The sequence below is a fragment of the Apteryx mantelli genome, unplaced genomic scaffold (genome assembly GCF_036417845.1).
Source record: "Apteryx mantelli isolate bAptMan1 unplaced genomic scaffold, bAptMan1.hap1 HAP1_SCAFFOLD_20, whole genome shotgun sequence".
Lineage (NCBI taxonomy): Eukaryota > Metazoa > Chordata > Aves > Apterygiformes > Apterygidae > Apteryx > Apteryx mantelli.
Genome location: NW_027118553.1, coordinates 15,436,524 through 15,445,003, shown reverse-complemented (window position 1 = coordinate 15,445,003; position 8,480 = coordinate 15,436,524). Strand labels below are relative to the sequence as shown.

At 53.6% G+C, this 8,480-nt stretch overlaps 1 protein-coding gene across 1 annotated transcript; it reads left to right on the top strand.

Annotated features, from left to right (window-relative positions):
- The first annotated feature begins 3,203 nt into the window (after positions 1-3,203).
- LOC136996052 (olfactory receptor 14C36-like) lies at positions 3,204-4,163 on the top strand. The gene has a single exon (XM_067317047.1). It carries the CDS (start codon positions 3,204-3,206, stop codon positions 4,161-4,163), a length of 960 nt encoding a protein of 319 aa, XP_067173148.1.
- The last annotated feature ends 4,317 nt before the right edge of the window (positions 4,164-8,480 follow it).

Here is an 8,480-nt window from a genome sequence, read left to right as displayed (position 1 = left end):
CTGCCACCAGGTGTTTGTGTGTGGAACTGACTGCCACCCTCCATCTCCAGTGATTGCAATGGGAGCTTAGACAGGGAGCTCCCATGCAGACCTCTGTGTTGTGCTCACTTCGGGTTGGGCAAGCAGATCCCACGTGCTGTGTGTTTGTGGAGTTCATGGGAAGGATCTGAAACCCACTCCAGCCCAGGGAGCTGGGCCAGCATGAGATACCCAGATTGACTCATCTGTATCAATACCTGAACCGTGGGTAAATGAGCTCCCTTCTTGTCCCCATCTGGGTGTCCTGCCTAGTTAAGAGATGGACATAGTGGCTTCCAGAGTGGGACATTTCCACCTTTCATAGATAGGCACCCTCTGATGAAATAAATTGCAATGTTGGAATCAGTCTCCCTGCACTCTTTAGAAAAGGACAATAGCTGGTTATTTTAGTCTACTTCAGGGAACATTTCCCAGGAGGAGGGAGCACAAGGGACGGAGAAATTCATGTCTTCAGTTCGGCCCCTGCTCCTGAGCGGGTCCAGTCTCCTGGGAGAGGGGGAGCTCATGGCAACCTGGCAGCACTGCCCAGAGACAGCTGTGTGCCGGAGCAGCTCCTCTGCAAAGAGCAGCAGGGCTCTGGGCACTGCCTGCTGCTGCTGACATGAGATGAGAGAAGACAGCGAGAAGTGAAAGGCAGTGTGGAGTGGGAGGCCAGAGGAGAGCTCCTTGTGGGAGAAATCTTTACAGCCCTTTACACAGTAAGTCTCTGGCTGCAGGGCAATACTACTGAACTTCCTGGAGGGGTCTTCTAAACCCATCCCACCCCATGACTGATAAGTTTTTTAACGTTCGTTCTCCCGACTTCTCCAATGAGGAGCATGGGGAGACGCTTTAGAGCAGGGATTCCCTGCCACACTGTCACAAGGACAGTGCATCACGGCTACGTCCTTCCACGACTGGTGCAGGGGAGCGAAGCCATGGTGTGCACACATGCCTGCCCAGGGCTGTTGTTCAGAGCAGTTTCCCTTTGCCCCCACAGAGTGCTGTGTGCCTGGGGCAGTGACTCTGCTACCTGCAAGGTCAGCACTCAGCCTTCGCAGGGAACTCCCTACAGCACTGCAGGGAGAAGTTCTGGGTGGGGTGAGAAACCCCCAGCAGGACAGGTTCATTTTCCTGTTGAGAGGGTACTGCATGGGTCAGGGCTGCTCACAGCTCTAGCTCACCCTCAGAACATGTCTGGAGGGAACGTTTCAAGATGACACTCATGGCAAGCTTACCTGAAAGGGAAGGCACTCTCCTGAGGCTCTGATTTTGTTTTGTATCTTTGTCAAAGCACAAATCGAAAAGGATGTTTTAGGCTTAGGTGACTGAAGGAGAGTTCTGCAGTGTTACTGGGAGGGATCAATAGGTCTGCAAGGATCCCAGAAAGTCCCCTCAACCATCTTTTTACCTGCAGGCAGCACCAACAGCACCTTTGCAGCTCTCATCAGTCTCATCATGCTTAGTCTCACCTGCTCCTTAGGTCCTGCAAACACAGAGATGCCCCTGGGCAGTGCCCTTTGGCCACAAGGTTTCCATAGGGCAGAGCTGAATGCCCAGAGGGTGGCATGGGGTCTGTGAGCAGTGACAGGGGAGAGACGTGGGGACAGAGAAAGAGCTCCCAGTGGGGACAGCTCCAGGCAGCTGAGAGGTGCTCAGGGAGTGCTAGGAAAGTGCCCACAGAAACACTGTGGCAGGCTGGATTCAGGCAACTCTCTTGTGGTCCTTCCTTGGAGATGTCTTCCTCTGAGCAAGCCACCCTTTCTTTTCCCCTCTCCCACCCACCAGAGCCCTGCCTCTGCTCTGAAGGTGAAGGGCTCTAGGGCATCTTTCACCTCCTCTGCAGTCAGATTTCCAGAAAAGCACAGCTGCCTCTCTCCTGCCTCGTGCCCATTTCCACCTGCAAGGCAAAGGGGCTGAGAACGACTGCCCTGGGAGGACACTGTGCACTGGAGGTGGAATCTGGGGAAGGTGCCCCTCTGTCAGGGTCTCTCCTCCCCTGGCAGCAGGGTCACAGCATTTCTCCTTGTTTCCCTACCTCTCCTTTCTGCTCTTGTACTTGCTGTCAGCTGGGGGTTCAGCTACAAATTCAGACACCCACTCTGAGGTCCTGCCATGGAGGTGTCTGCATAGGGGCAAGGTACCCAAGGCCTGGTCTCACCCAGGGTGCTGAGAAATGCAGTCGGAGGGGCTGGGGAAGGAGTTGACTCTCCCTTTAGGAGACCTCATTTTTCAGGACACATGACTATCATCTCCTTCGGGTGTCCTGCTGCATTTGCGAGCTGCCCTCCAGAAGGGCACAGCTGTCCCATTGGATCTGAGCAGCACTGGAGAGCCATTTCAAGAAGCTCAGGAGATGCTAATGCCACAAAATGCTCCTGAATGGTTTTGTACACGTGCAGCTGAAGTGAACCTGGTATTTCCTCAGCCAGAATGGGAGTGTTGAGAATTTGCTTAGCTATCAGCTCTCACCTCACAGAGTCCTTGGTGTGATCATGTATGTCAGGAGGAAAGTCCTGTTCTCTCCATCACATCTCCACCCGGAGTTGAGAAAGAGAGTAGAGTTAGATCTGTGCTTTGAAACCAGCCTCTTGTGATCTCATCAGAGTCCAGTGTCTTTTTTAGAATAACTTGTGGGTGAAATCATCCACTGGGTAACACAAGTGCGAGCACAGGGCAGCTGGGAACAAGATGGATGGACCCAGCAGCACTCCTGATTCTGCACTAAGCCACTGAGAACTTGCTTGCCTCTCTGGTTCATTCTTGCAGCAATAAACTCACCAGATGTGATGGCAAACCTTAAAAATCTAAAAAAAAAAAAAAATTGCTAAATCTCTCTGCTGGAGGCCACACTCTTTAAAATTATGTGTGCTTATATTAGCAGACCTTTTCCACTAAAGGTGGATGTCCTCTGACATCAGAGATGTAGATGTCACAAACCAGTTCCCATGTACCTACTGGTGTAAAGCAGGAGAAGCCCCTGCTTCCCGCAGCACACTCAGCTGGAGCTGAAACTGAGGACCTGAACGAAGGTCCTTCTGAGAATGAGAAAGGAAATGCATTTGTATTGGGGGGGGCAGGGGGAATTTATTTGAAAAATGGGAAGTTTTTCTGGGAGAAGTCTGTCCTAACCTGCCCCCTGTCTTTTCCTCCTTGGACAGTCCACCTGCGCCCAGTGGGATTGAATGCCCAACAGCAGCTCCCTCAACGAGTTCCTTCTCCTGGCATTTGCAGACACACGGGAGCTGCAGCTCTTGCACTTCTCGCTCTTCCTGGGCATCTACCTGGCTGCCCTCCTGGGCAACGGCCTCATCATCACAGCTGTAGCCTGTGACCACCGCCTCCACACCCCCATGTACTTCTTCCTCCTCAACCTCTCCCTCCTTGACTTTGCCTTCATCTCCACCACTGTCCCCAAATCCATGACCAATTCCCTGAGGGACACCAGGACCATTTCCTACTCAGGATGTGCTGCACAGGTCTTCCTGGTTGTCTTCTTGTTAGGAGGAGAATATTCTCTTCTGACAGTCATGGCCTATGACCGCTATGTTGCCATCTGCAGACCCCTTCACTACGGAACGCTCATGGGCAGCAGAGCTTGTGTCAGAATGGCAGCAGCTGCCTGGGTCAGTGGTTTTCTCAATGGTCTTGTGCACACTGCTAACACCTTTTCAATACCACTCTGCCAAGGCAACACAGTGGACCAGTTCTTCTGTGAAATTCCACAGATCCTCAAGCTCTCCTGCTCAGACTCCTACCTCAGGGAAGTTGGGCTTCTTGTGGTTAGTGCCTCTTTAGCCTTCAGGTGTTTTGTTTTCATTGTGCTGTCCTACGTGGAGATCTTCAGTGCTGTGCTGAGGATCCCCTCTGAGCAGGGCAGGCACAAAGCCTTTTCCATGTGCCTGCCTCACCTGGCCGTGGTCTCTCTGTTTCTCAGCACCTCATTTTTTGCCTACCTGAAGCCCCCCTCCCTCTCTTTGCCAGCTCTGGATCTGGTGGTGACTGTTCTGTACACAGTGGTGCCTCCAGCAGTGAACCCCCTCATCTACAGCATGAGGAACAAGGAGCTCAAAGATGCCCTGAGGAAAGTGATTTCATGGACACTTTTCAGTAGTGGTAACATTGTCATTGCTCTCCACAAATGATTCCCCCTGTGTCCCATACCAGGACTGAGCTTTCTTTGTTCACTTTATTTTTATTATAACTATTATTACTATTAGTAGTATTATTTGTTATCATGTTGCTGCACAAATGCTTGGATTCCTTCCACTTTTACTGGGGCTGCTCTGTCTCACTTGGTATCCACATCAAATTGTGTCTAACACTGGGTCAGAGCTGCCTCCCTCACAGTATCTCTGTAATAAAGTCGGTTCTTCCTGGTGCAGTGCCTGAAGGCTGGGCTTTTCTTCCAAAGCTGGTGTCAAGAATAGCCCCAAGGAATTGCAATCCAGGAGGGCCTGTTGCACAGGGTTCTCCATGGGTTCAGGAGCTAAAAGCTCATAACCATGTTATGATCCTTTAGAGACCAAGGGCTGGACTTAGGACTCACCCATCAGTCTCCAGTGACAGTGGAGGGGATGAATGGTCACAGATTTACATACCCACAGCTGTCCAACATGTCACAGTGTCAGATGTCCATCCTTCTGGAGGGGAATCTGGAGGTGCCAAGAGAGCTCAGGGGATCTCCAGGGACAGCGTGTGCCTGGTGTGGGCAGTGAGTGGAGCCTCACAAAGGGAGGAACAGTCCACAGTGGAGTGACCAGAAGGTAGAGCACTAAATGCAGGTATGCATGAGGAAAGGAGGGCTCTGCAATCCCGAGAGAAGCAGTGGGGACCCAGGAGGCCCACAAAAGGGTCACTGGAGAGTGATTCCTGCACCCTCAGTGAAACACCACAGGCTGGAGCTAGTGCACGCCCAGACACATGTCCTGCCATTGCAAACGCCCTGGGGTCTCTCTGAGCACTGCCCATGAGCACAGACATGTGTCAGCAGTATCAGTGGTGTTTTGCCATGTCTAGCTGGATCTGCTTCCTGCTGTGACCAGCATGGCCAGGGCCGAGTCAGGAGTCACCCCATGGCCTCATGACCCTGCAGCCACTCACTCTGCAGAGCAGCACTGCCAGTGGAGGGCACTGTGGGGAGCACAGGGCAGGGCTGCAGGAACAGAAAGGCTCTCTGGGGAGCAGGGATGTCCCAGGAGAAAAGCAGGGCAGCATTCAGAGATAGGAAATGAGAGTGAGAACCAGGTTTCCCTGTGCACCAGCTCAGGGCAGGCGGCTCTGTCCCTGGGGCAGCAGGAGCTGCCAGAGGGGCTGCAGGGCCAGGGCTCTCGTGCTGTGCTGGGCAGCGGGGTGGGCATGGAGGGGCTGCAGGCAGACAGGGAGGGGGATGTGCTGGGCACAAGAGCAGGGGAGAAGAGAATGGCTGGTGTCATTGCAGGGCCTTGTCCCCCTTGCTGGGGAGCTGCTGCCCTTGTCCTTGGGTCGTGCCTGAGTTACACTGTGGACATGCCAAAACCTGGCCCTGCACCTCTCAGGTGCTGACCTGACCCTGTCCCCATCCTGCTGACCTGACTCCCCGTCTCTACCTCGGATCTGCCTCCGCACTACAGTCAAGAAAGCATTGGCAAGGGAAGCTGGGACTGAGCAGATCCCAGAGAAGGCTGTAGGTACAAGAGGTGACCCGATATCCATAGCAGCAGCTCTTGCCTAACAGCCAATTTAAAGGTGTAGGGGGAGCGTTGGATTTGGACCCCTTACGCAGGTCAAAGTGCACAGAAAGTCTTAGCTGGATTAAAAAAGCAAGGACAGCCACCTGGAGTATGATTTTATGATACATAGTTATGACAACAGGTCTTTCTGTGTCACAGAAACACTTGAGTGTTTATGCACCACTTGTGGTGGGGTTCCTGCTACAAAGATGGTGTTGTCGGGATCAGCAAAAGCAGGGCTGCTCCATGCAGGAAGCGGAGCTGGGAGCCAAGGGTGCTGGGAAGGCAGGCAGGGAAGTGCACCACTGATGAGAGGTCCCATCCTGCAGTGCCCAGAGAAGAGGAGCGGAGCAGGTTTGGGGATGGTAACTGGGATCAGACACAGTCCAGCGATGGCCAGACAAGACTGGAGGGCTCCAACTAGCCCTGCTTTGTGCGGGAGGTTGGACTGGAGACCTCCGGAGGTCCCTTCCCACCAACACTCCTCTGTGATTCCATGAATTCTTGCTCCTCAGACTCTGCTCCGGCACAGCTGGCATAGGGATGAGAGAACCTAGGGCAGGGCAGAACAAGCCCAGGTGGGAGAGCGTCATGTGGAAGATCCAAAGTTCAACCCTGGCTCAGCCCTGAGTTTTGGAAAATTCCCTCACACAACCCGAGAGGCTCCAACTGCCTCTTCCCCCTGCCCTGTGCTCCCCTCCCATCAGCCAAAGCAGAGTCCAGCATCTCCTGGGGACTCTCTTCCCCATGGGGAGGGGAAGAAGGTCCTTCACCAGCCCCACACTGCCTTTTCCACCCACAGCCTTTGCAGTTGCATGTGCCTGGTCTGCCCTCTTGCCTTCCCCACAGTCATGGCTGCACTGAAACCCATGAAAATCCCAGTGCTCCTACCCTCCAGCTGACAGCCACCCCCAACCTGGAGCCTGGCTGGCCACAGAGGCATCGCCCATCCAGTGCCCTGGCTGTGCAGCTGAGGGCAGGGGTCTTCGCCCCAATTTCCCTGCTCCTCCCCTGCTCCCAGCACTGCTGCTGCTGTGCCCATGTCAAACCCTCCTGCTACCAGACTGCCCCGGGGCCTGAGGCAGCTCCAGCTCCAGCTCCCTCCAGGGCTGTGCTGGAGCCTTTCAGGAGTGGGCTGAGGTGGGGCTGGCACCAGAGACCTCAGACATGAAAAGGGCTGGGTTATCATTAAATGACTATTAAATGATCCCCCGGAGTCTGGGGGATCCGAGCACCCAGCCCCTGCCCAGACCAGGCTGTGCCCCACACAGGTTTTAGCAGACACCATGCTCTTGGATCTGCCGGGGTGTGGTGCAGAAGAGAGGCTGTACAAGCTGGCCTTTTCCCCTCCATTGGGATATGGAGACCTGCAGGAGGATGGAGTTGGCCATGGACCACTCCACAGCTGGGGTGAGCAGCCAGTGCTGAAAAGGGGTGATGTGAGGGGCTGGTGAGGGATGATGGCCATGGGGCAGCTTCCCCAGTGTGTTCATGCAACACAGGGAACAACCTGGGCTCTTCTCTCCTGCACCCTCCATGTCCTGGTGCCCTTCCCAGGAGACCTGCATTTGCCCCACAAGCACACAGCCAAGTGCTCTCACACTGCCGTTCACACTGAGTAGCTGAATGGCAGCATTTTTCCTCTCCCACGACCATGTGTGCCTGTGCCAGGCTCAGGTATTTGATGTGCATCTTCCAGGGGAAGGTAGCAGGTGGGGGAGGCAGCAAGAGATTTTGAGGATCCAAAGCAGTGGGTTCTGGAGTTGGGGGGATTATCTGCACCTAAGGAGGACCTCAGTGAGGCCATCATTTATAAATGCCATCTGACGAGCGAGTAAAGAGTTAACAGGACTGAAGAAGTTTGCCAACTGATATGTGCAAGGCTGTGGAATAGAAGAGTTAACAGGATTAAAGAAGTCTGCCACCTGATAAGGCTGTGGAATCGAAACTGCACGGACCCCCAGGGAGGGAGGAAGCTATACGGTGGTGTTGTGGTCTTGCCTCGCTAGCAGGGTCCTCCCAAGCAGACAAACAAACAGTCCTGTGATTGTGAAACTCGCAGAGGTCAGCAAAAGCAGTGTTTGCCCAGAGCCCCAGCCATATAAAAAGAGACTTGGCAGCTGTGACAGTTTGAGCAGGGATGGGAACGTGACCTGACCATCCTCTCTGGCTGGACCGTGAGTATCCCCCCCCACTCCCTTTTCCTGGGATGCTGGGTTAAGGTAACTCCTCGAGGTTGATAGTCCTCTCACTAGGAGAGTGAACAAGAAAGCTTTCAAGTCGGGATAAGCAGTGCTTCCAATTAATAGTGCAGTAATCAACAGTTTGGGGTTATCCTTTCTAAATTAGTAATCGCATTATTTTAATGGATGTTACTAATCCAAGAGCTTGCGTGAGAAAATAAACATGTTTTTTATTACGTTACTGTCTCATTCGTTACTATCGAACCTTCATAGCGTGACAGCGCTGTCCTATGTGCAGATCTTCACAGCTGTGCAGAGGAACCCTCTGAGCAGGGCAGGCACAAAGCCTTTTCCATGTGCCTGCCTCACCTGGCTGTGGTCTCCCTGTTCATCAGCACTGGCATGTTTGCTTACCTAAAGCCCCCCTCCATCTCCTCCCCAACTCTGGATCTGGTGGTGACTGTTCTGTACGCAGTGGTGCCTCCAACAGTGAACCCCCTCATCTACAGCATGAGGAACAAGGAGCTCCAGGAGGCAGTGAGGAAACTGTTTCAGCTGGTACTAGTTC